Below are 27,806 nucleotides of genomic sequence, written 5' to 3' on the forward strand. Positions count from 1 at the left end.
TTGCTTCTCGTTCCTTCACTCTCAGTCTGCCTCCAGCACGCTCGCAGTTTAGCGTCTGAAATGCACTTGACGGGACTCTGCGGGTCATCCTGTGAAGTCATGGCTCTGCGTCGGCATTTACCGACTGTGCGTCACTGATCCAGCGGGCTTTTCTTGGAGAGACTTTGGACCTACATGACTTTCATTTGTCTTTGACTTACATTGGACTTAATGATGGAGCATTTATTTTACCTGCTTACCTTCGTACTAGCCCGTGTGTGCTCGGGTCTGGGATACGCGGAGTCGACAGTCCCAGCGGGTCAGAGAGCGGCGAGCAGGCACAGGTAAGATCTCCAACCTGTGACGCATTCAGTTTAAAACGTTTGTTCACCTAAAAATAGTTTCAAATTAAACTCTTTGTTTAAAAAAGTTTGCTTTGTTATTTTTTTCTCCAAAGAAAGACCTGTGAACTTTCCCACTGGTCCGTTCATGGATGAACTCATGGATGCAACAATCTATTAGTCAACAACTGTTTAAAGTTTGCTTGTATCTGTTTAAACCATTCAAGCATCAGATGAATGTTTATAAGCAGCTCACACGTGGTCTGAATTCTCATTTTCATATGAAATGTGTTATTGGTGATAAAGTCTCTGACGCAGCAGAGAGTCGGGAATAAAGTGAGTAAGTGAGTGAGTGGGTGGGTGGAGTGTGATGATTCAGGGGCCCGGAGCTGGACAGGGCTTATAGGAATTACAGACATTTACTGTTCCAGATCCCCAAGTGAAAATGTTTCAGGAGGCCCTGAATCTCTAACAGCGCTTCAAGTGTCAGAGGAGGGTTTATCATTCTGCCTTGGAGCTTGTTAAGTAGAGGTGAAAGGACTCACATTGCTCTGAGCTGTCTGCCATAAAGGATGTGATACAACCAGGGCTGCTAGGGAATGATGTGTATTCCCAGACTGGTTGGCAACTGGTTCCTGGAGGTTGCTGGCTCTGGCTGTCTGAGTTTACAAAGAAAGTGCTGCACAAAAATCTCCCAGGAGTTGCTTTGGTTGCCAGCAGGTTGCCACAGTTGCTGCTAGTTTTTATGTTTGTCTGCAAACACTGGCTAACTACTAATGAGCTGAGTAAAGGTTGTGGCTCAGCATTGCAGCTAGCATGTTTCAGAAGATGCAACTTACTACGTTATCTTTAGCCAGAAGTCACCATATTAATGTGAGAGGGTGGGATGCTAGGCTATCAGCTACGGCTAGCAAGCTTGGTTAGAGAGATGCATTTCTGAACAGTACTAGTGCAATACCGTGTTTCTCAGTGTTTGTCTTAAGTTACAAATACTAGAATTTCTATTACTAGAACACAAAGATGATTGTGTTAAAGGGCACCTGGAACAAGGTGCTGTATAGTAGGTGGCTGTTGGGTCCACGTCAGTCAATTGAAGCAGCCCTAGCTAGCTTCTTTAGCTTGGATTAACTTTCAAATGGCAGTGAAACTTTTATAAAAGGGAAACTCTCCATTAGGGCTGCCAGGATTAGTCGACTAGTCACGATTACGTCGACTATCAAAATCGTTGACGACTGATTTAATAGTCGACGCGTCGTTTGAAGCTTTGTAAGATCACAAAAGACGCAGGAATAAGTAGTAGGATTTAAGAGTGTAATAACGGACTGAAACAGAAGATGGCAGCACTGCATGTACAAGGATGCCAGCTGCCGTTAAACCCCGAAGAAGAAGAAGCTGTGTCCCAGAATTCATAGCGCAGCCCAGCTCAGTTTCCAACAATGGCGGCAGCTAGTTAGTTTTAATATTACTCTTATTATTCTTTCTGGGTCACAAAATAAACGTTTAACATATTTTCAGGCGAGAATGTAGCTGTGTAAACCTCAAATATCTGCTCAGTTTATCAAGACACCACATATTTTCAAAAGCGCGCCGACGTTTTCGTTTTCTGTTACCCGTCTGTTCTATCCTGTAAACATGCTTTGTAATTCCGTTAGTTTTTTTTAACCTTTCATGTTGGCTTCATTTTTCAGAGCTGCTGGTTGCAGCTGGATTTGCACCATTTGATCCTAAGACGGCTGCTTAGTAGTCACTGATGGCGTCCCAGCTCAGACCCGGCCAATGATATTGTTAGTGGGCATATAATTTTTATTATCCTGTATCCACCCCGTAGGTTGTTATTAGCATGTAATTGATCGCCTCCTTCAGGGGCCCGTGTGTGGACGACCCCTCAGACAATGCGAGTGACTTGTACGGCTGTAAATGGATGAATAAAGAACTGATCTGAATGACTGATGATGTAGGTGTTCGTACATGTGTGTGAATAAAAAGGTTCACTGCACTCACATGTGGTGTGGGTCTGCCTCGAGGCCGGCATGTGTTTGTAGTTAGTGTGTATGTGTCGGCAGGATAGGCCAAGCTTCTGGGAGCTCCTGCGACAGAGGTTTCTATCAGGTTTCTGTGCTGCTGATGCTGTCTGTGACGAAAAGCAGCTGTTCACGTGCGCATTCAAGTTGAGCTGTAACCACAGACAGGAGGACACAAGATGGAGATGGAGAACGAGTTGGTTGGTCAAGTGGAAGCAAGAGATAGGAAGCTAAAAGAAAAAAATCAGACGGAGACAAGTAGGAATAAAACATTCTGTCTCTGCAGGAGTAGAAAAGTGGAATAAAAGACTATGTGGAGTGAGACCAAGCAAGCAGGCATGGCAAAAGAGAGTGAAAGAGTGACAAAAAGGCAGGGAGGGGAGACAAGACAAGAAAAAAGACAGACTGGCAGGGGAAGAGGGGGGGCTTTGCTTCTTAAAAGGCTTCCTTTTGCTGCAACCAGCAGGCTATGAAGGAGTCACCATGGTTGGCCTGTGATGGACATACGCACACACAAAGTGACGTATCAGGAAGAAGAATGCGTTGGCCCATGACGGTGCAGTTTGCCCCTCTGACATCTGTTTGAACTCAATTGATCTGTTTTGACAGATGTGTGAAGGATTCCAAAAGCGGCAAAGGCTTTGGTTTGAGCTGGAGACATCCAGCTGAGGTTTTATTGCGGGATCAGGAGGACCCAGAGCTGTCTGACACATCTCCTGCCAAAATCTGCGAGCTGCAGATATTGACTGAGGAAGAGCGGAGGAGATGGATGCAGGTGGACTGCAGACCTGTTTTGGCTCATTGGTAGTTTGATGGACGAGGCATTAGATCACCACTGGAGGGTAGCAAGGAGCAGAACATGCTTACTGTCACCGTCTGTTAGTTATCACACTGAGGTTCCCTTATACACGGGTCACAAAGGGAGACAAATGCACTGTACACTTATTCAGACACTGGAGTAATCTGGAGCAAAATGAAATGAATGTGTAACGTTGTTGTACCTCCCTGTGCAGCAGATGGCTTTGGAATAAGTCGGTCGCCGCTCTCCGTACTCAAAAGTCTAAACTTTGTATTTTGGTGTCCTCAAACACGACACTGAGAACAAAAGTCTTGAATGCAGAGCCCTGATGTTTTTTGGTACTTCCTCCTGTGGCTGAACTGAAACTCAGTCGTAAACACTGAGATTTGCTGTCAGTCCCTCATAACTGAATGACAAAGGCTTCTTTGTTCCGGGCCGAAGGTTTAAGGATCCACTGAAAAATGAATCAAATGTGAAATTTCCAAAAGCTTCTTGACCAAAAGTTACCGACAGAACCACAAGACTCTGTTTTCACTTTCTAACCTTCTCATTGTAGTTTTCTGTTTAGAACGCTCTTCTTCTGTTGTTTAAGGAATTATTAAGGAAACAGGAGCAGATTCGGATTGTTCAGCAATGTGGGAGCCGCTGTCCACAACTTAGCTTCTCTTAATTGCGTCTGAGCAAGCAGAAGTTTAAAGGCAGCGTTCGGTGGTTCTTTATTTAACATCAATGCATGCAAAACCTAACTGACCACATCTGCATAAATCTACAGGGAACTAATCCTTAGATTCAACTAAGCATTAGCCCAAAATATCATGTTCACAACTGTTGTTCACCCACATGTGATCCAACACTTTGTGCTCTTCGTTTATAAATTATAAACACCTCATAAAGTGCTCACTCAGCCGATCTTAATGCACGGTGAGGCTAAACAATGAGGGGGTTGAATTTCTATCAGTGCACTCAAGTGCTTAAGTTTGGCTGTGTGGATGGTAACGCCTGCCCGCTGATACAGGCTGAATGATCTCAGCATTCGTGGTAGCTTTTTTTTCTTTTAGGACCACCGTGGAGTTCAAATTTGTGGTTTTGAGTGAAATGTCTCAACAACTTTTGGATGACTTGCGATGAAATTCCAAGCAGAAACTGATGTTGCTCTCAGGGTAAAAAGTAAACAGTGTTGTTAAAGAGATGTTTGCATATGAATGTGCAGAATCGGGGGGCATGGGTGCAGGAAGCTTTCCGGTTTCTGTCTAGGGCTGCCACGATTGGTCGATTACTCACGATTAGTCGACTGTTAAAATTGTCGACGACTGATTTAATAGTCGACGCGTCATTTGAAGCTTTGTAAGATCACAAAAGACGCAGGAATAAGTAGTAGGATTTAAGAGTGTAATAACGGACTGAAACAGAAGATGGCAGCACTGCATGTACAAGGATGCCAGCTGCCGTTAAACCCCGAAGAAGAAGAAGCAGCTGTGTCCCAGAATTCATAGCGCAGCCCAGCTCAGTTTCCAACAATGGCGGCAGCTAGTTAGTTTTAATATTACTCTTATTATTCTTTCTGGGTCACAAAATAAACGTTTAACATATTTTCAGGCGAGAATGTAGCTGTGTAAACCTCAAATATCTGCTCAGTTTATCAAGACACCACATATTTTCAAAAGCGCTCCGACGTTTTCGGAGACGTCTGTTACCCACTAGCTCGATAGCTAGCCGGGGGCTAGGCTAACTAGAGCCGTGAGAACACCGGACTCCCGGCAAACCGTTTTCAAACCCACCGCCGTCTTTCGCTACTCAGGTTAAACATGATATATAAGTCACTTAGACAACTTAAAAATGTTATTGTTTGGCTTTTTTTAGTATTTTATTTGTTCCTGAGTAAATCGGTTTGGCTGAGATTAAAGTTATAGTTTTTACACAGCTGAATAAACATCAAGCAGACAGCTGATTATCAGAAGTGTGAGATGCTCCAGAATTTACTCCGGTGTCCTGTTATATTTTAGATAGCAAGGAGTTCTTCACCGAAACAATCTGCAAATTTCATTAAAATTTTATAAACTATCATCTTGTCTTTATTTTTAGTTAGCACATACCTGAAACACTTAAAGCTGTAAGCTAATGATAGTTATATAAGAGCAGATGCTGCTGGTGCAATAAGCTGTATGTTTTATGTCCAATGGATGATGATCTGATTAGTCGACTAATCGCAAAAATAATCAGTGACTAGTCGACTATCAAAATAATCGTTTGTGGCAGCCGTATTTCTGTCGTAGTCCAAGAATTGTCGACCTGTAACATTTGAGTGAGTTTGTCTGTATGCGGGCAAACGGTCTGCGTGGCTGAAACCCAATCTCAAAATCACCAACTGTACTCAGATATTATTGCTTTGTATCACTTTATCAAAGCTGATAAGCATCCATAGTGTGAATGGACAATGATCTGTACACAGACTAAGAACCGGGCTGATGTGTTGGTTATCTTTACTTAAACCTGGTGGCTGACACCCACAACACAAGACAACACTGACTGTTGTCAGATACTGAACCCCAAATTGCTCTGAAGTGTTGTGAATGTGCATCAATCTCGGTGGTTACGTGAACGTAACATGTTGTTTGAATGCTCAAGTAGAGTTTTAGGCCGTTTACCAATATGAAGCACTTTGGGGCAACCGTTGACAGTTTAAATTGAAGACTGTGTTAAATATCATCTCATGTAAGCAGCAGCTAAGAAGCTGTCCAATGAGCTTTCTAGTTTTGTTACTATGGTAACATCTGCTAATTTGCACTAAGCATGGCTATTACTTTAACTGCTTTGTTGCAACAGAATTGAAGAACATAATTATTTGATTTGTCTGACATGTCCTCTATTTGTCTTTTTGGCACATGTTTGATCCGCTCAGGCTCGTCTCTGTCAGTGTAATATTTCCCTAACAACCACTGATCTATATGACACATCTACCCACAAAATTACTCAGAAGGGAGGGGCGTAAACTTCATTGTAAATTTAATAGGACTGCACAGTTAGAACATGCTTAACGCTGCACTATGCAGCCGGTGGATCAGGCTGGTTTGTCTCCTATTGAACCAAAACTTGGAACGCGCTCAAATTCACTTCGTCTGTACGTGATTTTCTGCTTCCTGTTAATTAGGTCAGTATAAAAAACATCTCCTTAAATATGCTAATGCCATGTGGGAACAGGGATGCTCTCCAGGCACAGCCGTTGTAACCTAATTACCATAGTTTCAGCGCGATCACATATGAGGAAGCCGTCCTTTGTTTACATAAACCTACAGAAAGTTATAAAGACTGGGATTTCTTCCCATCACATCCCCCACACAGCTCAGCAGCTGAGACGATGAGGCTCGACTCGGGTCACGGATGCCATGACAGGACATTTGTACTACAAACAGCTTGGAGAGCTTTACCTTGCTATTCTGGGCAACTGTGATTTTAAGGCTTTGAGCACTTATGCTCTAAACGCGCACGCTTCCATAAATGGCTAAAATTCAAGTGGGTCACCAAAACCCCGCAGACCTCCGAATGCTGATGCGTCTTAGCAATAATATTAAAGCAAATGGCAGAATCCTAGACGTTCTCAGTATATCTTGGTGACCGTCAGGCTAAACAATCAGAGAGAAGTTTACATAGTCACGCACGTCCTGGTGTGCGTGCGAGTGAAACGGCGCGTGCAGAGCCTGGAAATATGCGTGCGTCTGCCTTTTCTGTACGTTAGCCTGTCCAAATGGGATCGCTCAAGCATGAGCGAGTGCACTCGAGTCATCCGTGTGCCTTTCACTGTGTGTACAAGGACTTCATAGGGACGCTCGACCTCCGGCTCACAGTTCAAATGCTAGCCTACCTCTTTCAACCCGCTCATTCAGGCTGCTGTCGAGGCCTCCCCTTGAAGCTAAGTGAAGGATTCCTCAACAATAGACGCCGCCAAAGCATTTCTTTGTTTAAGCATTAAACCTCAGCCCACTCTCTTCTTTCTTTCACTCCCTCTTCCGCCCACTCATTCGATGCAAATATTCCACTTTAGCCGCACTTTCTCTGTGCAGGTCCCATGCAGCGATGCTGCTGAACATAATGAACCTGGAATGCGTGGGTAGAGATGTCAGATCACAACTTCCTGCTTGGCTGTGAAGTTTCTGTCTGCTGTTTTACAGGGAGCTGAAATTTATTGGGTATTAAAGCAAGGTTCAGGCAGGTGTAAGAGTTTCACTCACGCTGAGTTACAGCTCTGTGTATAAAGACAAGACGCATACGTTCAAAGATTCACTGCTCTGTGTGCCAGAGAGCTAATGAAGGCATAGTTTGCATGTTTGTGACTGTAGGAGACTGACGACGAGGATGTGAGGATGTGAACATTCAAGGCCAATCTTTTGGTTACTTTCTTGTGTTGCAAAGGCGCGGCTTTCCCGTTTCATTGACTTAAAGCTGCTATAATCATTAACCTTCAGGTAACAATGACTCACATTACTGTTTACAACAGAACACTTGCTCGTAGCTACAAACTCTAAGAAACTTCCTGGTTCATGCTTAGAAATCAGGAACATCTTAAGGCAGTAAGGCAGCAGGTTTGTCTTATCATGTTAAAGTAACTTTATACTCACCTTTACTCTACTTTTTACCCCTTTCAGTATTTTGTTTTGGTTTTGTGGTCTGTAGCTTTAGTGTTTTAAGTGAAATTGAATTCAGCTTTCCACAAAAGTCAAAGTTAATTTGTGATTTAACAGCTGGTAGCTTTGAACCCAACAGTAGTAACTACTGTGCAGCCACATGAGTTATGAGCTAATCCCTGATAAATGGGTGTTTAAAAAAAGTTGCTGGAGAAAATCTTTGACATTTTTTTAGTTTTTCTTATGCAGATCTGATTTTCCGCAGTACGTCCGGCAGGTCGACGGGTGATGGAAATGACTGTAGATGCTGTGAGTTTCTCAATCCCAGAACATTTCCAGTGTGCCATCGCTAATCTCTTTATGACAACTGTCAATAAAAACGAATCGGCTCATCACATGACCTCCTGCCTGGAAAAAGAAAAAGCCAGACTGTTTGTGCAACGAACCTCCAAAGAGCTGCGTTTGTACGTCCTCTTATCTGACAGACGTTCTCTGTTACTGCTGAAGGTTCAAAGCTGTGAGAACAAAGTTACACTTGTAACTGTAACAGTGTCTGAGGGAAGGCTCAGTAAATACTGATACAAATGTGTGGATTTAAAGGTTTTTAGCTCTATGATAAAAAAAAAGTTACATAATGCAATTTAATAAATGGATGTGGATTTTTGAAATGTCTCTGTGTGTCCATTTGGATTACTTCCACATGACCCCGGCCTCAGTCACACCTTCTTCTGTAATTACCTGAACCAGTTTGTCCACTTGAACTCTTTCCACTTGCGCTGGCACAAGCAAAGCGTCTACAGACTCAGCCTACGTAGTGAGGTTCAACTAAAGTTCAGCAGGTTAACAATGTTTGGTTGCACAGCACAATACATGTTTGAATATGGATTGAATATCATTGTGCTTTAGCTTTACATTTCTGTCTCTATCTACTACTGTCAGACAAGCATTCTGAAAATACACAATGTACCATAAACATCCTGAAGCATGTGCTCTGCACATGTGCAGGAACTGCTCTGCACATGTGCAGCGTTATACTGTGGAGCTGATGTAGTAAAGGAAACGTTGCTGAATGGCCCCTGATGGGAGGCAGTAGTACAGACCCACACATGGAGACCTGTGCATTTCAAACACGAGTGCTTTAATTCTCAGTTGCCTGTAATAACTCAGATTTTTAGCTTTACAAGCTTCTCTAAAGTCCAAATGTCTTAACGTCATTTACTCTTAGACATGTTTGGAGTTTCAGCTGATGAGTTATGTAACAGGATTTGAGTATTCGGAAACAATCCAAGTTTTTTTAATGCTTTATTCGTTTATCGAAGCAAAGAAAGGAAAGCTTTCTCATCATTAAAACGCATTAACAGCAGTAAAGCATAAATTATGTTTATTGTAAGCAAACTGTAGACAAAGGATTCAATGCTGGCAACAGCTGTGCACTTTAATTTGGGAATACAGCAGCGTACTGGGATTCATGTGAATACAATCCAACTGGTACAATTTTGGCAAGTGACACACTTTTTTTGTAGCTCTGCCTCTGTTTGCCGTCACGCTGGATCAAGCAATCGGTCAGCTTCAGTAAGTGTCGACTAGGGCGATATGACCAAAGTCCCATATCCTGATATAAGACATCTATCGCCCGATAACGATATAAATCACAAAAATGTAAAATTCTCTGTAAATTCTGTGAATCTCGGGCAGTGCAAGTGAACAAGCCCATCATTAAATCCAAAATAATCCCGTGAGTGTAAAAGCAAAAACTTTAGGAGCGATCAAACCAACAATCTTTAGCTGGTTAGGAAAAACAAGTTCATAGTTGTGAACCGCTGGTTACACCCAGGAACAGGAAGCACAGGCTGGCCCACGGAAAAGAGCCAACACAGTTTGGACAAAACAAAAGGTTTTGGAAAGACGAAACAAATGAAATGTAGCAGATAGAAGGAAGAGAAATATTGTTGGAGGAAATGTTTACACTTCACTCACTGACTGCACAAGACTTTCAACCAAATATTAAAATCATTCCTTCTATTTAAAACTCTGTTAGTTTGTCCAATTACTTTTGACCCTCTGAATGGGGCACTATGTATAAAAACATCTGCCAGTGCTGAACAGTTAATGGAGCAATTTTGTTAAACGGCCTGAAATAACGCTGACAGTCGGCTCTTCAATCACATCCGACTTGTATGATTTAAAGTCTCCATCGTGCTGTTCAGAGGCAAAACTACAAAAACGTGTCACTGTCCAAACACCGGCGCTGTAACATCCCGGGAACACGTGTTCCTGCCGTGTTGTGTTCTGAGCAGTGATTTTATGATGATGTTCACAGTAATGTGTGTTTGTGAAGCAGGTGACACTCAGGATTGTGTCGACCTTTGTGCGTGTGCTTGTTTAGGAATGCACAGCTGAGTCTGCAATTGTGTTTCACAGTTATGGGCAAAGATGCCAAGTCTAGTTAGTGGACTTTCATCTGAGTGATTTCTCTGCAGCCGTTTGGATTATTGGGACTTTATTGGATTACGGTTGAGAAAGCCTAACTTCATGCTGATTAGCCAGAGAGGAGAAACTGAAACGTTTGTGTCATCTATGCAGCAGAGCCTGAAAACGTCAACAAACCCAGCAAAGTCTGCTTTTGGGACAGACGTGCACTCAATGAGCTTTGCGCTTAGACTTCGTCATCATCTGACAAATATAAAGACGGCTCTCATGTATTTCACTGGAGTGAAAATCCCGTGATGGAAAGACTGGAAATGAGCCCACAGTGAGGGCGGTGTGTACACTAAGTGTTTGAAAGCTGCCAGAATCGAGGCAGTTCTGCATGTATATGGATACGAATGCGTGTTTGCACATCTGTGTCTGCTCAGAAGTGAAAAAATGATCGATGGTTACGTTTATTTATATGAGACGCAGCGCCTGTTCTCTGTCAGAGAAAATGGGGCGTTGCCAGCTCTAAGCTTTATCTGCTGTCTGTGACGCTGAGAGTCAGTGAGGCCAGATGATAGAGCGGCAGCGCCGTCCCGCTGAACGCTGTGACGAAAACAAGTCAGCTAAAGTGTGAGAACAGGAGTGGTGACGATTAACCACGGCTGTGTGACTCTCTTTTCACTCTTGCTTTGATGAGCATGTTAGATTCCCATTTCTCAGTCATTCTAAGTAGAAGAGACCAGAGACCCAGCAAACCTGATGATGCAGTGCAACCGACCACCACACCGAGTTTTACAAAGACACTAAACACAGCGTAACTGAGGAAAATGTAATATATTAAAACCAGCAATGCACAGCTAGTGGAACAAATCACACGAGTGTCTGTGCTGCATCTGTGGAAGCATATAGAGGCTCCAGTGCCGTTTGGACGAATGGGCGCTGCTGATTTCAGCCAAATATCCTTCAGTGGTGCCGACTCCAGGCTGAACTGAAAGTTTGAAACCACTTCACATCAGTGCGAGGCAACGTGATACGCTGTCAACGGACCAAATAAGCCGCAAGTTTCTGCGCACGGCTTTTATCTGCCATCAATATTTCATGTGTTTTTCCCATAACCCCTGCACTCCAACTCCGTGTCTTATTGGTGAAAAGAGAAGCAGCCATCACATTATTAGCCTTTCACATGAAGAACAGCCCACTTTGATCTGAGTGAGTGAAAACTCCTCTTTCAGTCTAAAGATGTTTAACTACACATTTAATCCTCGAGACGTCTTAATATGAGATAAAGATAAAATCTCAACAGCACATCTGAGTTTTTCTGCTCGCTCGGTCTGAAACATGCTGGTAGATGTTAGATGCCTTACTGATCGATCTAACCCGCCACAGGATGAGACAAAGGTCGGAGGTCAGAGCAGCTGTTGGGCTGAAACAACATCTGCACAATTATTTTCTATGGGATCAACTCGACACGCAGATACAAAAGCTTCACAGACTGACACTAAAGATCGAAATAATTAACAAATACTTTTTGTGTTCACTCAAACAAAAAGTATTATCCTCATGAAATTTCTCACCCTTCACCTCACAGCATCGAGTCAGCAGCAAACTCTGGTTATTATCCACAGAGCTCACTTTCATTAAGCCACTGCTCTACCAAAACAGTGCGCAGGAACATAAATAATAATTTGACATCATAACACACATCAGAGGGAACGTTAGTGCGCTCCCTTCAGCCAATCCGAAAAGATGTTAATGAGGGGGAATCACAGGCGGATTTAACAGATGTAACCACTGTTTTTAACCCACTCGTACATGTCAGTGATAACCTGTCATCACATTAGCCAAGTAAACCGCAGTACAGTGGTTTACACGGGAGACAGAACAGAACAGGTCAGTTTGTGGGCTGCTGAGGAGGGAAAAAACAAACCTAACAGCAGCCTAATCTGTCACGTAGAGCCATGAACGTCTATGAACGTCTATTATTGTGGACATAAAGAAAATAAGTCCCATTTAAAAGAGAGAGTAACAATCTTACAGGCTCATTTTAAATGAAACTTTAATCCCTGTGTGATTTTAAGTAGGTGCTTTAACTTTTCTACTCTCAGCAGAAGTTGTTGAAAAGCCTTTTTGTACGTGTCCAGTAAAAAGTAACAGGAACTACTTTAAAGCTCGGCGCGCTGAGCGGGCGGCCACGTGACCATACGGCTGAGCGCGTCCACCCGCCGCCCTTTACCGCGTGTCTTCCCCTCGCTCTGCCCCCGCTCTCCTGTCCTTTCTTCACTGTTGGACTGACGTCATGAATTTAAACCAAAATGTTGTCCGAGGTGCTTCTTTAAACCTCTTTGCTTCCTACAAGAGAAAATTAGGCTCAACAGTTGTTTTTAACTGTGTTTTTATTGATTATAATGAAATGAAGTGGATGTCTCAGATTCGCGACCTTGGCGTATGTTACAGAGCTGATGAGCTGCCGTCGTTCACGATGACGCTCACGCAAACACAGCAGATCGTTGAAGTCTGATGTTTTCAGTTCACCGTGTGACGTCAAGAAGACAACGTCGTGACCTTATTTGTTGTCATTTGAACAAACAAACACAAAACCAAAGGTCATTTTCAGTGATGTCCTCTACAGTTGTCACTTTGCTCGACTCAGCGTTCGTGTGTAACGCACGGGCTTCCGTACCGCGATCAAATGATGGCGTATTTGCAAATGTCCTGACCCAGCAAAGTTTCCCGAAGCAGAAACAGTTTTTTCTCCTGAACTTTGGGAAAACCTTGTGAGAATCAAGGCGAATGAACATTTGCTCGAACAATAAGTAAAGATTTTGACAGTGACATGTTTAAGTTTGTGGTTGATTCCATCCATCTGTAGCATATGTTAGCATATGTTAGCATATGTTATGTTCAGTGTTGGGGAGTAACGGAATACATGTACCGCCGTTACGTATTTAAAATACAAAATATGAGTAACTGTATTCCGTTACAGTTACCGTTTAAAAAGGTGGTATTTAGAATACAGTTACTTTGTTGAAATAAATGGATTACACGGCGGTACTTCCCTGTTTCATATTGTGGCGGGTCAGGACTGTTTGGGTTTTGTTTGACAGCTACGTTCTGTTGTTCCAGGCGGCAGCGTTACGGTTGCCATGGTTACAGGGTGACGCTCTCTCTCTGCGTGTTTCCTGGGTGAGAGAGCGCCTGTTGTTGTTGTGCTAAGCTAACAGGCAGAATGCTACAGGTATAGCTCTAAAGAATGTAGCATCATGGGCAGTGTAGTCCGTGCTGCAGGGAGAATGGACTGCCATACCCGTTATGTGTCTGTGAGCGAGGGAGGGAGAAAAAGGAAAAGTACGAGCTGTCATCGAGCAGAAACGGGAGCTGGAAGCATGTAAATATAATAATAACCACTGCAGCCAAGAAGAGAGCCTGACGAGCCCAGCTGTAAGTAAGCTATTAAGACTCGACTGTACACCGTGTTCGTGTTTTCCTCTGAAACAATAAGTTCCGTTGGAGCAGCCTTTCAACGCCTCTCTCTGTCTCTGCTAGCAAAGTTGACCCAGACAACAAAGTAAAGCTAGTTTTCAGCTACGAGCCGACACAGAACCCACCGTATTAGCCAGAGGTCCCTTTACTACGGTTCGGAGCCGCGGACCTTCAGTAACAGTAATAAATCACAGCAATAGTACATTCATGTAGTTGTAAACAGCATGATAATATATTAAGTAATCCAAAGTATTCAGAATACGTTACTCTCATTGAGTAACGTAACGGAATACGTTACAGAATACATTTTGGGGCATGTAATCTGTAATCTGTAATGGAATACATTTTAAAAGTAACCTTCCCAACACTGGTTATGTTTCAGATCAACAAACATTAACAGCAGTCTGACAACTAATTAGTTCACTTTCCCATAAAGAGAGGTAATAGGTCATGGGGGGTCAGAACATGATAAACTCTTCTTGTCAATGAAACAGGCTCTGGAATGAGGAGGGGGACAGTTTACGGGGTGAGAACGAAGGCTACAGGAGGAGGAAAAAAGGAAAGGAGACGAGTAGCAGATAATAAACAGAGATGGACAGAGAGGCGCTCGGGTGCCAAAACCTGTGTGAGGCTGAACAAGACGGTAACACAGAGAGAAAAGTGACGTGAAGACTGACAGACAGACGGATGAAAGGACGAGACGGACAGAGGGACTGAAGCTGCCGACTGACTTCCCAGGATGAAGGAGCTCCTTGTGTTCTCCAACTTTTATCCATAAACACTTCATAGTTCTGCGTAGATACTCTGGGAGTGACACTAATTGGCCGTAATGACCACTGGAGAAATAGCAGCAGATGGGGATTGTGGGTAATATGAAAATGATGATAGAAAGTGACTGAAGGACGTCTGTGTCTCAAATCTATCTGCAGCCGTTATCAAGAGAGACATCAGAGGGTCAAGGGCGATGAGGCAGACGAGGACAAACGGAGTAGCCTGCAGACTGTGGGAGTGTGTGGGGGCGTCGTGCTATGAAAGCATGTTTATGGGTTTTTGCTGTTTTAACAAATGTTTGACCGTCCACTTCATGGGAATTATTTTAGGATTAATATTTGAGTTGGCGTGAAAAGCATGGATTAAGTTAAAACCTGAACCTAGCATTAGAGAGCTGCTATAATGAGCATTATTTTATCAACATTGGATTTAATTTAGTGTGAAAAGTTCTTTTCAGTTAAGCAGCCAGAGTTATTTGAGCCACAGCGGGCAGCTGTTTTCACTGAAGTCACAAAGTTAGCCACCAGACTGTGAACAAGAAGCTCTTAGGAGCTGCAGCGTTATTTTACTATTTTACTTATTTATTTAACCTTTTATATTGTGTATATTGTCTATTTTGTTAGTTAACTTTCTGTTTATTTTAATCTCTGTGTACGGCGCTTTGTGACGGCCTGTCTATGAAAAGCGCTTAATAAATAAACTTTACTTACTTACCGTCCCCTCAGGGCTCAGTGAAGGAGGGGAAAGTACATGACGCGAGTGAATACTTCACCGGGAAACATAACTCTGGATGCATGCTGCTTTCGATCTGTAACTTTGCTCTTTGCAGCCACTTTATGCTTGGTGTGGTTTTCCATGTGCGCACTGTAGGATCAATGAACATCGTGTTTCCTTGAACAGGTGGGAATCGGTGGTTCAGAGGCTTGATCAGAGGGTTGATCAGAGGGTTACCCTGTCAGCAGTGACACGTGTGTGCACCATATATAGTACACCTTGTTAGTATTAGGACAGATTGGTCTAAGGAGCTTGGAAAGAAACTGGACTTCTTTAAGTTGCTTGAAGACGTTTCACCTTCAGTTTGAACTTCTAAGGAGCTTTCCAAGCTCCTCATACTACGATGATCTGGATGACTGAGAACCTTCACAGACATTAGGTCAGATTCCCTTTAGCGTTCAGAACTACTTTAATTCTCGATGCTTCAATCAAGTGCTGTAAAGATTCATTGAAGATTCATGTCTATATTGACATGACAGCATCACACAGTTGCTGAGATCCATGATGTGAATGTCTTTTTGCACCAAAGGTGACCCAGTAGGATTGGGATCCGGTGACTCTGGGATTTGAGTGCAGTGAACTCATGAAACCAGTTTGAGATGATTGTACCTCTGTTACATGGTCCATTTTCCTGCTGGAAGCAGCCATTAGGAGATGGGTAGGTGTGGTCATAATTGGATGGTTGTTTAATTGATGCTTAGTTCGTAGTAAGCGGCCCAAAGTGGCATCAAACGCAGTTTTACCACCAGCAGCCTGACCCATTAATAGAAGGAAGGATGGATCCATGTTTTCATGGTTTTTACACCAAGTTTGGACTCTGTTTGAATGTTGCAGCAGAAATGCAGACTCATCAGACCAGGCAATGGTTTTCAAATCTTCTTTTTAATGAGCCTGTGCTAGCTGTAGTCTGAGGATTCTGTTCTTAGCTGATAGCAGTGTTCCCTTTCTATCAGCTTGAAGTAGTCTGGACACTCTCTCTGACATTAACATTTGATCACAGAAAAATCAGAAAAAGTGTTCATGTGCGACAATCCCAATCAAACCTGTCTGGTTTAGCAGTTTAGCAGTTTAGCAGGTCATGTTGACCATGTCTACGCACCTAAATGCACTGAGTTGCTGTAGGCTCAAATACAGTGAAACAACCAGAGAGAACACTATGTGGACAGTGTAGAGTGAGGTTACTGTCATAAACTAACTTCAGCTTTTTGTGTGATTCTTGTGTGAAGTCCACTAAGTAACCCAGTATTAGCACAACCAGCTTGTAGCTTTGGAACATCAAAGTTAACAAAGACAGGAAATATAGTTACGTGTGAATGTTGTATGGAGCACTTTCAGTAATCTGCGAGAGTAGAAAAATGTTATATAGGAATCAGTCCGTTCACTGTCTGAGCAGTTTCGTCATGTTACTTTTGCACTATTATGTTCGGCACATGTTGTTATTACATGGCTTGATTAAGGTACACATTAGGCTGACTCTGTTCTGGGCCATCACAGGGCCAGCGGTGTGTCTGCTGCTGGCCCATGTGTGGGCCACTTTTGGCAAACCAAATCTGGGCCACCAAAGGGCCGTCATGTTGGCCAGATCTGAAATGAATATTTCTTTTATTTTTATATTGTTATCTGTAAGGAAAAACGCAAACAGGCACTTTCATACTTAAAGCACATTTACAGTGTATCTACCTTCATTATGAAGGTATTGCTTCATTTTTTAAAACTGATGTAATGAACTGAAAACTGTTTGCAGAGAAAATCGAATTTACTTTTGCAGTTACTTTCCAAGAAGATGTGAACCCTGGTTCACGACTTCTCAGATTTGTGGAAAGAGATGAGAAATCATGCATCTGACAGGCTTTTATAAACGTTATGCTGGGCATTTGTGAATAAATGTAACTCTGTGTTTCCTGCAAAGAGATGCAGTATAAATACTGCAGTGAACTTGGTGTGTAGCAGTCATTGTTAAATTCATGTACTTATCATACATGATCTGACTTTTGCACCAATTTTCCTGGAGTGTAGCACAGAACAATAACTCCAAGTCTAAGGTCTGAGATATTCATCTACAAAAACTCCAAACAGTGCAGACTCACATTCAACGTGTGACCAGAGGTTTGTTTGTCATTCCTTCCCTGTTTTCTGTGCCGGGGAACGTAGAACCGGAGTGAGGGTGAGGTGCTATGTTTGTGTTAACGCCTGACTCGAAACTCTGAGCTAACCGATAGCCATCACACACTCATTCATCTGCCATTTCCTTTTCCCTGCTTCAATAGGAACTGGTGCGCTTATGTGGTGACGCGCACGGTTAGCTGCGTGATGGAGGATGGCGTGGAGACGTACATCAAGCCGGACTACCAGCGCTGTGCCTGGGGACAGTGTCCTCGAGTAGCGTGAGTATTTATGCCTCGTCTCCGTGTTTCCGGATTCTATCCCGAGTTTAGCCTTGCCATCTTCAAAGCCGCAGGAGTCCTGCTCCCTGTGTCCATCATCTTGTTCTATTTCCTGTCTGTAAACTTCACTCAGCTCTCTCAATCTTTTGTCTCCCGGGCTTCAACCACGAGGTCAGGAGGGCGCCTGGTTGAAGCTGCGTACTGGTCTCTGGGTAATCTCAGTGATAAAGTGTCTTTGGTGCAGACGGGTGAACTATTACAAGTAACGGAGCACATTTACTAGAGATAGGACTCGCTAAATGGGTTTTCCAGTTGTGGATGTAATGCTTGGAGAAAACATGAATCGAGCATTGCTGATGTTTTCCCTCCTTTGAAGTTTTGTGTTGTCTAACCCTGGCCTTGCCGCTTGATCCCGATGCTGCCAGGGGCCTCGGTCTAAACCTGGGCTATGCTAAGAATGAAGCCGACAGGAGTTCCAGGCACCGCAGTCTCGTCTCCTACCCTGCAAAAACAATCTTCTCTTGCTCTGTTTCTTCCTTTTATGATTCTCTCACTTTCACTCGCTAACTCTGCCCAGCTCCTGCTCCCATTTCTCCGAGCCCTGTTTTGTTTTTCTTCTACGAGGACCTTTTTTCTCACGCTCACAGAAAAGGGAGCTGGAAGACTTTTTTCTGTGTTACCTACAGTAAAGTCACGAAAGGAAAAAAACGTTTGCAGCCGCGGCTTGTTAACATGCCTGTGAGAGCTTTGGCCAATTTTTGGTCTATTTATTGCGTTAGGACTGCAAATAAGACCTCTCCTGAAGCAGAGCTGAGTGGCACATTAATGATACGACTCCAGCAAAGCTTTCCAAATAAAACATTCTTTTCTTTTTTTGCAAAGGAATGCTCTAAGAACGAGATTTTGTCCTGGCTCAGTGCAGTTCCTTTGGAAAATGGGAATTTAAAGTCCCTGTAATCTCATTCATCATCAGTAGATGATTTGCTGTGATTTTCCTCACATATAATGACCTTTGCACATGAATATCAGTGTACAGCACAATGATGATGTGTCATGCAGGGTTTAGGGGCCGCTGCGGGTCTTTGACTTGGTTACATTGCAAATATTAAATTTTGCAGAGTCATCACCGGGAACAAGTTGGCTGCAGTTTTTGAAGGCAGAAAGTTTGGTGCTGTATTAGTGATCTGTGAGGCTGTACTCAGGCACGGCTGCACCTTGACACCAAACACAGATGATAGCATGCTGACAGGCTAATACATGTATGCCTATAGATGTTTTCTAAAATCTATCCTGACTTTTCTACGCTCCATACAATGATACCAAAAAAAGACTAATATAAAGCTAAATTTGGCCATAGAAAATAAAACAATTTTTGAGCCACCGCATATGGAAAAGATATATATAAATCTTATAAAGTCTGTATCTGTCTTGTGTGAAACTTGTATGAAAAGCAGAGTGAAAACAGATATAAGATCCTTAAAAATTATATAAATGAAACTTGTATGTTTTGGATACTTCCTGAAACAATATATGAAAGTACTGAGAAAGTGGCCACGTTCATGACTGAATCATATCAGCCTTTTATGATTCACTATATGAAGTAGACCACATCTGATGCAAGTCTTTTATAAGTGTGTGAATGCGAGAGTGAATGAATAGTGGCATTGTAAAGCGCTTTGGGTGCCTTGAAAAGCGCTATATAAATCCAATCCATTATTATTATTATTATTATAAGTTTTTTCTATTTCTCTTCCATGTGGGACACCATAAAGACGACCAACACAAACTAAAAACAATCGAGATGAAAGCGTGAAAACACGGATCTGGATGTCGTTTCACAAACTCCTTTTTCATCCGCAGCTATCGGACGTACAGGAGACCGAGATATAAAGTGGCTTACAAGATGGTGACAGAAATGGAGTGGAGGTGTTGCCATGGTTACTCCGGGGAGGACTGCCACAGCGGACCACAGGGGACGCCTGAGACTGGCGTTGCGGACACAGGTGGTGGGCAGCGGGGAGGAGAAGGTGAAATTACAAACAAATCATAAAATATTCTTTATCTTCTGAGTTTTGATACGAAAGAAGACTCGTGGCCTCTGATAAAGGACGACTGCTTTTAAAGCCTTGAAAACATCAAATGGTCATAACATGAAAAAAAGAAGCTCAGGCTGCCGTATCATGTGTGTCACACGTATGAACCGCAGTGAACTGTGTGTTTCCTTTATTACTGCAACATGGTCCAAATCTGGAAACATGAAAACAGTCATAAGTAGTTGACTGAAAAACATGTGGAGACATAAGCAGCACATTTTACACTTTCCTTTCCTTTTGTCCAGGAGACACAGAGAAGATCAGGCAGCTGGAGAACACCATTCATGGCCTGACCAAAGACCTCAACAACATGCAGACCACCATCAGTGGCATAAACCAGAGGCTGTACGTCACTGATGTTTTTAACACACGTGCTTTATTTCATGGACTGAGTTTAGTGTTAGTGAGACGCTGTTTAGTGGAAATAAAGAAGCTAAAGTGTTGTTAGGGTCGCGCATGGACGCCACACTTTCAGTTCCTGTTTATTGCACTGGAGATATACCTCAGCTTTGGAGTGGATGCAAACTTCTCACACGCGAGGGAATCAAAACTGTTTCTGTCTCATAGGCACGGGCTGACGGGGGCCATCGTCCCTGCAGATTCAGCTCAACCACACATGAAGGAAACCATCAACAGCATCCAGACGAAGCTGGATCATCTCTATAACAGAACACAGGTAACTGTGGCTGTGCAGAAGTCTGCTGTTTGTGCACGCGAGCAGGGATGATGCTCATTTCTGTGACTGCTGTGGTCGTTCAGGCACATGATCAGACGCTGCTTACGATCAACAACCACCTGGTGAATGGAGGAGGTAACGAGCTGGACGGAGCAGGCCGAGGAGGAGCTGGAGGTGACCAGCTGAACATCCTAAAGGAAGAGATCCTGACAGAGCTGGAGAGGAGGGTGTCTCTGTCCTGCTCGTCCTGTCAGGTAAAGTCAACATGTCCTCATTCATTATGTCACAATTATATCAATATGGCAACAATCACCATTATTCCCCCACCACCAATAAAAAATGGAGGCGTACTTGTGGTTCGTTTACAGTTCGATGTTCATGCCTTTGCCCTGTGGGAAGCGATTTTTCTGCCCAAAGCAGTAAAAGATAATGGCCCCACGCTGCAGCATAAACCGCTGCACAAACAAACAGTGAAAAAGGATTAGTTTAGAAAGAGATGAGAAAAGTGCAGCGACAATAAGGAAGCAGTCACCAGCTGCATTACATTTCTGTTGGGATTCAACATGAATCAGATAAAGTGAGTTTTTATTTGCCTCGATGCTGTCATGGCTCCCTGTGGGCGTCGATACATGAAGGGCCCCACACTTGCGCACACCATAGCACAAAGCCTTTGTGTGTCCCAGGTGCTCCTCAGATCTTCACTCTGAGCACATGTGACCTAAAATGCTGCATACAAAGCGTCGCAGCAGGGCGTGATTGTCGTAGTACACTCGGCAGCTTCTACAATGACACCTACACCTGTTGCGTAAACTAGAGGACGTTATGTCGTTGCGTCTGTCGCCGTATGTACACTCTGGTCTTATTGGCGCTCAGCGAATGTATTTACCTCAAAAATGAGAAAAGTTTAGCCTGAGCGCTTTACATCATCAGCAGGTTTTCTGTCCATGGTCTCCATGTCACTGTTAGTCGCTTCCTGTGTGGAAGCTTCGCACACTTTTGGCTAGCTGTCAGCCCAAACACCCCGTGCTGACTGATGCTTGATTTATATAGCACCTGTTTCAAAACAAGGCCATAAAGCCTTTCACACAAGAGTAAAATAGGTGGAATGACGAAGGTTTGTAAATGTACTTTTTTATTCAGTATGACACGAAAAGAGTAAATGAGCCCATAAACCAAGCAGGAAAGTGTTTGCAGAGGCACAAAGTCATTGACAGGACTACCGTGAGTCTTTTTATAACCACAGCTGTCGCCACCTGTTGGTCTTCAGGTAGAATGCAGGTTTGAGGCACTAGCATTAGCTTAGCCTCACTTCCTACTGTCCGTGTTTTTGCCAGCTGTGATCTCAGTCAGTAGGACAGGGGTGGGCAACTCCAGGCCTCGAGTGCCGGTGTCCTGCAGGGATTGGATGAAGTAAACAAACATGTTTGCTCAAGACAAAAATATTTATCTTTACTATAGCCTCAGCATGCACTGTATACATAATATATGAAAACATTCTTTGCAATATTACACAATGAGTGATATTTACAGGCCGGGGATCAGAGCGTCCTTCCTTTTAACGGAGCGCCGTAACCTTTGGTAAGAAGATTAAAGAGAGGTTTGGTCGTGGTCCCACCTCCACCATCCCACACTTGATTTCCTGGCCTGTGTTAAGTAAACAGTGATCCATAAAACAATAAAAATAATAAAACATCAGCACAAACACTTGACTCTCCAGGGCTATGCAGCTTTCCTGTTGGTGTAGTGTGTCGATGGCTCAGTGCTTTTCTCTTATAGAGTGAAGTAATACACATGGTATTAGTATAGAGATACAATTACTGACAAGCAGGACAACAAAGCAAACCTACAGTTCAGGAAAAGTACCTTTGAAACCCTTAGAAATCACAAAAAAATCAAAGTTTCATGTTGAAAAAATATGAGCCTGACATCATGACGGTCTCGTATGTCTCGTTATCACCAGGTCGGCGTGGAGGACCTGAGGCGCCAGCAGCAGCAGGACAGGGACCGGATTGCAGCCCTGGAAAAGAGGCTCAGCTCCATAGACCAGCACTTGAGGCAAAGCTTGGAAATCTCTCGCAGCGAGACCGAGCGCTCACAGGCCTGCTGCAACACGGTCACCGAGCTGGGAAGGAGGCTGTCTGATGTCGAAGTCCGACTCACCTCCACTGCAAACAAGTGTGACGCTATTAAAGGGCGGCTGGATAAGGAGCTCGCTGGGACGGGTGGAGGAAAGGGAAGAGTGACAGAGGACCGGCTGAACGGCAGGCTAAGAGAACTGGAGAAGAGGATGAACACCACAATGAGGAAGACGGAGCAGAGGTGTACTAACACCGGGAACAACATGAAAGAAACGGTGCAGAGAGACGTCACTCAGCTGCGAAACTCGGTCCTCGTTCAGCTCGATGACCACAGCTACAAGATCGGGAAAGTAGAGCTGGATGTGGCTGTTCTCGGAGACACGGTCAAGGACCACAGTCGACGTTTAAGCAAGCTGGAGAACATCACGACCTTCCTCGACAGACGGCTAACATCAACCACAGACATGTGCAGAGACACCTGCGGGCCGAACGCAAGAGACCGAACGAGTGATGAAACTGTGAAAACTTTAGAGTGGAGGGTTGTGGCCAACCAGGATGAGATCCAAAGGTTTAACACCAAGCTGAACAACCTGTCGGTGTCAGGAGACTCGCTGCTCGAGAGAGTGATCAACTTAACAACTGATGTGAAAAAGATAACAGCTGTGACCGGGAAGGACGGCGAGCACTTCAACAGGATCTTCACTGAAGTGGAAACTTTGGGCCGCAATTTTAAGGAGTGTTTGATATGCAGCACTGTAGAAAAGGACCTGCTCACATTTAAAAACTCCACCACGATCAGCCTCAACAGATGCCAGACGGCACTGACGGATCTGCGCAGAAAAGTCGACTCGGGAGAATCTGTCTGCTCTCAGGTTTGCTCCAACCTCCAGGAGGAGGTGGGACGACTCAGAGAGGACGTGGAGGAGTGCACGGTACAGTGTAAAACCAACATAAATGATCTAAAGAAACGTCTGGAAGGCCACACTGTACATAGTGGAAAATTAGGAGGGGATCTGAAGTCTGTCCAAGGAGAGCTGGCTGAGGTCATGGATACTTTTAGCTCCATTAATGACACTCTGAAGGGCCTGGGAAGGACTGTGCAGACACACGGGCACACGATAACAGATCTGACCCACATTAAGGACAATATCATCGTTGAGGTAAGACTGTGATGCAGATAATAGCCTAGTTATGCACACATCTGTTTGACATGTGAACCTTTTAAAGCCATTAAAGGCTTTTTCTGCGTTGCATTGTGGATAAAGTAAGTAATGAACCGAAACAAGGAGACTATATCAGTGTGACTGTTGGTAGCTTGGATCAGCAGGCATAGCAGCGGGAACTGCCTGGAAAAACAGAAAGAGCAGTGTTCAGTTCAAATGCACTGCGAGTCAAGAAAACACCAGCAAACAGAAAATGATGCAAAAGCACACAAAAGAAAACAGAAGTTCAATAAAAATCAAGAGAAATTCATAAAAATGTCCAAATGCATCGTGGTTACCTTTGGAGCCGTTTTCATAGAATATTAATGCAGGTATGAAAATAGGATGTTACAGATATTTGGGGTTTCTGAGGGATGATGTGCTGACCGTAGGAGAATAAATTGTGGAGCAACGGAAAACAGAAAAGTCTTTTCATAGTAGAACTTTCAACACTCTTTTCAAGGTGAACAACCTGCAAACGGTCCTGGCAGACCACGTCGCTGACTCAGACACTCGATTCAGCGATCTGGGCAGAGACATCCAAATAATTAGGAGCAACCATGTGACTGAGATCGGCGAGTGCCGGAGGTCCAGTGGCGGCCTCGATCGAAGGCTCTCCAACCTCGAAAAAGTGTCTGGGCGCTTCGACTCGTTTTCTGGAAAGCTGGAGGGCATCAAGGAGGGCTTGGACCGACATGTGTCTGGGCTGTGGACCTCTGTTAATGGACTCAATGTCACAGTTATTTCTCAAGGAAATGCTGTTGAAAATATCCAGAACGTCCAGCTGCCTCACATCCACTCCAACATACACAGGCTGAACTCTTCAGTGGTCGACTTGGTCAGAGACTTCCACAGATTCAAAACACGGGACTTTAAGGGTGAGTCACAGAGGGCAGATGGCGTGGGATTTGAATGCTGGTCGAGAGATAGTTGCTCCCAACTGAAGGGAGGTACGTTTGGACTGAAAGAAAGATTCCAGGCAGTTGTCATAAAATGATTTAAATTGTGCTCCCTGCCTAAAAGCTAAGTTTTAGTAAATATGAGAGTAAAGGGCACGTCCCACGAGTTCTCTTTAAGGATAGCGTTACTGGTAAAGAGAACTTTTCCTGGAGTGTTTCCCGTCTCACCAAACATTGCACTCCTGCAGGTCCACCTGGTCCACCTGGGCTCCGAGGAGAGCAAGGGCCCCGGGGTCCGATGGGACCCGAAGGGAGGATAGGACCTCAGGGCAGAGATGGCGAACTGGGACCAATGGGACCCCCAGGTAAATACTGTAGGCCCAGTGTTGGAACCAGAGCAGTGATCATCTTAGGCCAAAAGATGGAAGTTAAGCTTAATCAAGCTAGCTGAAGTTAGCTATGTTATTTAAGAATGTGCATTTGTACCGTTTGGATGTGACTCCTGGTAAAACCTTTCACCAAACAGGCTTCTTGAACAATCACAGCAAATCATTTTTATTTGGCTGATAATTGGCATAATTCTCAACTAGATGATCAAATTTAGGCTGTTTTCTCGGGGCTTATTTTTTATGTTTTTGTGTGTATGTGTTTGTTTGTTTGTTTGGTTTTTTTATATCTCTCTATGGACACACTGCAAATCAATTTCCCATTGGGGACAATAAAGTTACCACCATCTTAAATCATCACACCAACTAAAATGCAGTAGAATGTAATTTGCTCTAAATTTTTACTCAAAAAAACATAAACTATAGAACTATGAATTTGTAATGCGACCCAGCCATGTGTGAGCCGTCTCCACTGGGACACAAACTTCAGAAGAGTAAATTTAGGTCAGAGCAATGAGGAATACCATAAACTGACTTGAATTTACTTTTTCTATAAATAAACATGTGTATTAACAGACGTATTTGGTGCATCTTTGATGTCTCTTCATTAACATGTTGCATATGAACAATGTGATAAAAATCAAATATAAACAGGAGGAATGGTATCGCTGGGTCTAACTCGCTGTTGTTATCTTTCATCTTACTTTCCAGGTCTCAGAGGTGAACAGGGTATGTGTTGTTCTTATCAAACAGCAGATCAAAGTGCGACTAACTCTTTGATCTCGAATCCACAGTAACACCTGCTCTTTGTTTCTGCTCTATCATCAGGTCCTCCAGGCTCCGATGCCCACGTGCCACGCCTTTCCTTCTCTGCCGCCATGACCCGCCCGATGAGGAACACGGGAACCATAGTGTTCAATGAAGTCTTTGTCAATGAAAATAACGCCTACAATCCCAAAACAGGTGAGCTTCACTACAACGGACGTTTCAATCGTTTTAGGTTTTCTTTATTTTAACTCAGTGTCATTATGACCTCGTCCTGTCCCTCAGGTTATTTCACAGCTCCTGTGCGTGGGAAGTACTTCTTCAGTGGCATCCTGACAGGCCACAAAAACATAAAGATCGAGGCAGTGCTGTCCAAGTCCAACACTGGTGTGGCCCGAGCAGACTCGGCCGGATATCAGCCTGAAGGCCTGGAGAAGCCCATGGCTGAGGCAAAGCACATCCCTGGAGCGTTAGCTGTCTTTAACATCATCCTACCCATGGAGGAAGGGGACACGGTCTGTATCGACCTTGTAACTGGGAAGCTGGCCTACTCCTCCGAACCTCTGACCATCTTCAGTGGGATGCTGCTCTATGAAACCATCTGATTGGATGTGTAAAAATCCTGAGCGTCAGAGCTTCTGATTTGTCCAAGAGACAGTGCCACTGAGAAAGTGAGATTATTGGACTGGATCTATTCAGCAACACAGAAGCTTATGTTTGACCTTCAGTGCCAGGAAGGATTTCAGAAGCCCTTTGTAACCACAGTCGTTTGTTCTGTGTTTCACAGCTTTAAGGAAAACTATTTTAGGCAAGAGCCATTGGTGTGTTTTTGTATCCCGAGGGTTACATGGTTATCTAATAATGTCACATGTTTTCACTAATATTTTCATATATATCTACAACCAATCCCCCCCTCTCCCAAAATTAAATAAAAAAATTGGCACATTGTGTAAAATGGAAATAAAAACAGAACACAATGATTTGTGTCACAAATGTCATAAATCCACCTTTTTATTCACAATCGAATACACAAAACATGTTTATGACTCTTATCACTCTATCCCTCATCTTTAAAAAGCTGGGAGACCAGATGCTGGACTTTTGGGAGAGGATTGTTGTCCCGTTGGTGTCTGTTAGAGGATCCAAGCTGCTCAGCAGTCCTGGCTCTTCTCTGTTGCACTGTAATTAGATGCATTATGCAGCTTAGCATTGTCTAAGGCCTTCCCTGAAAAAGATGTCTGTAAGTATTTCATAGGTACTGATGCGCCTCCACACCATCAGAGAGGCAGGACTTGAGAGCTGCTGACAAGCCGAATGGTGCCTCTTCTCTTTTCTTCAGAGGACACGGCGTCCGTGTTTTCCAAAAAGAATTTCAAATTTAAATCCTTCCAACCACAGTTTTCCACTTTGCCTCAGTCTATTTTAAATGAGCTTTGGCCCAGAGAAGTTTCTGGATCATGTTCGTGTATAGAGCGTTATCCTGCCTTTGCGGATGTCACGGCGGACTGTAGTCACAGACAATGGACCTTACAATTAGATGCAAAATGTTCCTCCAGCTGTTTCTTTTTAGTAACGTTAACTTTTCCAAACTTTTTTGAGATTTGCTGATGCAAACCAAGTCAAGAGCTGATGTTTTTTTCTCAAAATAATTTCAGCTTAAACTTGTAAAAATATGGATCCATAACATTTCAAAATCATTGCATTCTGTTGTTATTTTCATTTTACATGCCATTCCAACATTTTTGGAACTGGTTCAGGTAGTTTTTTTTCTACTTTTAGCTCCGTATTATGTCACTGAGAATGGATATGCCTTATATGGGCACCTTAGTTGTGTAGCCAATAGGAAGAAAGTTGGCTCAAAGTGGGGCGGGGGAGCTGAAATTGCTTCTTTCAGACAGAGGATGAACTACGAGGCTACGCCAAGGACCAGTGTGAGATAAAAAAAGGGTTATTTTTAACCAAGGATCCTTCAAAGCTACTCAGCAAAGCTAAGCAGAGTTCAAGAATGAAAACATGGAGCTGGAAGAGAGCACCACCGGTGCCATTTAAAGAAAGGTTATCTTATAAAAAGATGATTAATGTGAGGGCTTTTTGTCCTTTATCCACCCACAGCATACCAAACGA

General features: G+C 43.6%; 1 protein-coding gene across 2 annotated transcripts; it reads left to right on the forward strand.

The window, feature by feature from the left end:
* The first annotated feature begins 13 nt into the window (after nucleotides 1-13).
* emilin1a (elastin microfibril interfacer 1a) lies at nucleotides 14-26,662 on the forward strand. 2 transcript variants are annotated; one of them, XM_006792947.3, is made up of 12 exons: nucleotides 14-323; nucleotides 17,467-17,583; nucleotides 19,444-19,610; nucleotides 19,922-20,021; nucleotides 20,244-20,352; nucleotides 20,436-20,606; nucleotides 22,313-23,590; nucleotides 24,096-24,510; nucleotides 24,780-24,896; nucleotides 25,629-25,646; nucleotides 25,746-25,880; nucleotides 25,968-26,662. In XM_006792947.3, the coding sequence occupies exons 1-12, from the start codon at nucleotides 211-213 to the stop codon at nucleotides 26,285-26,287; spliced, it is 3,060 nt and encodes a 1,019-aa protein (XP_006793010.2). In that variant the 5' UTR covers nucleotides 14-210; the 3' UTR covers nucleotides 26,288-26,662. The 2 variants fall into 2 exon arrangements, with proteins under 2 accessions (XP_006793010.2, XP_087708041.1); XM_087851915.1 differs by lacking the exon at nucleotides 14-323 and adding an exon at nucleotides 13,432-13,612.
* Nucleotides 26,663-27,806: the final 1,144 nt, after the last annotated feature.

This window comes from Neolamprologus brichardi, chromosome 15 (assembly GCF_056152115.1).
Source record: "Neolamprologus brichardi isolate AB-2024 chromosome 15, ASM5615211v1, whole genome shotgun sequence".
Taxonomy (NCBI): domain Eukaryota; kingdom Metazoa; phylum Chordata; class Actinopteri; order Cichliformes; family Cichlidae; genus Neolamprologus; species Neolamprologus brichardi.

Coding starts and splice junctions, on each gene's coding strand:
- emilin1a (XM_006792947.3), top strand. CDS start 211: ATGATGGAGCATTTATTTTACCTGCTTACCTTCGTACTAGCCCGTGTG. Junction 19,611..19,921: donor TGGGCAGCGGGGAGGAGAAG/GTGAAATTACAA, acceptor CCTTTTGTCCAG/GAGACACAGAGAAGATCAGG. Junction 20,607..22,312: donor TGTCCTGCTCGTCCTGTCAG/GTAAAGTCAACA, acceptor CGTTATCACCAG/GTCGGCGTGGAGGACCTGAG.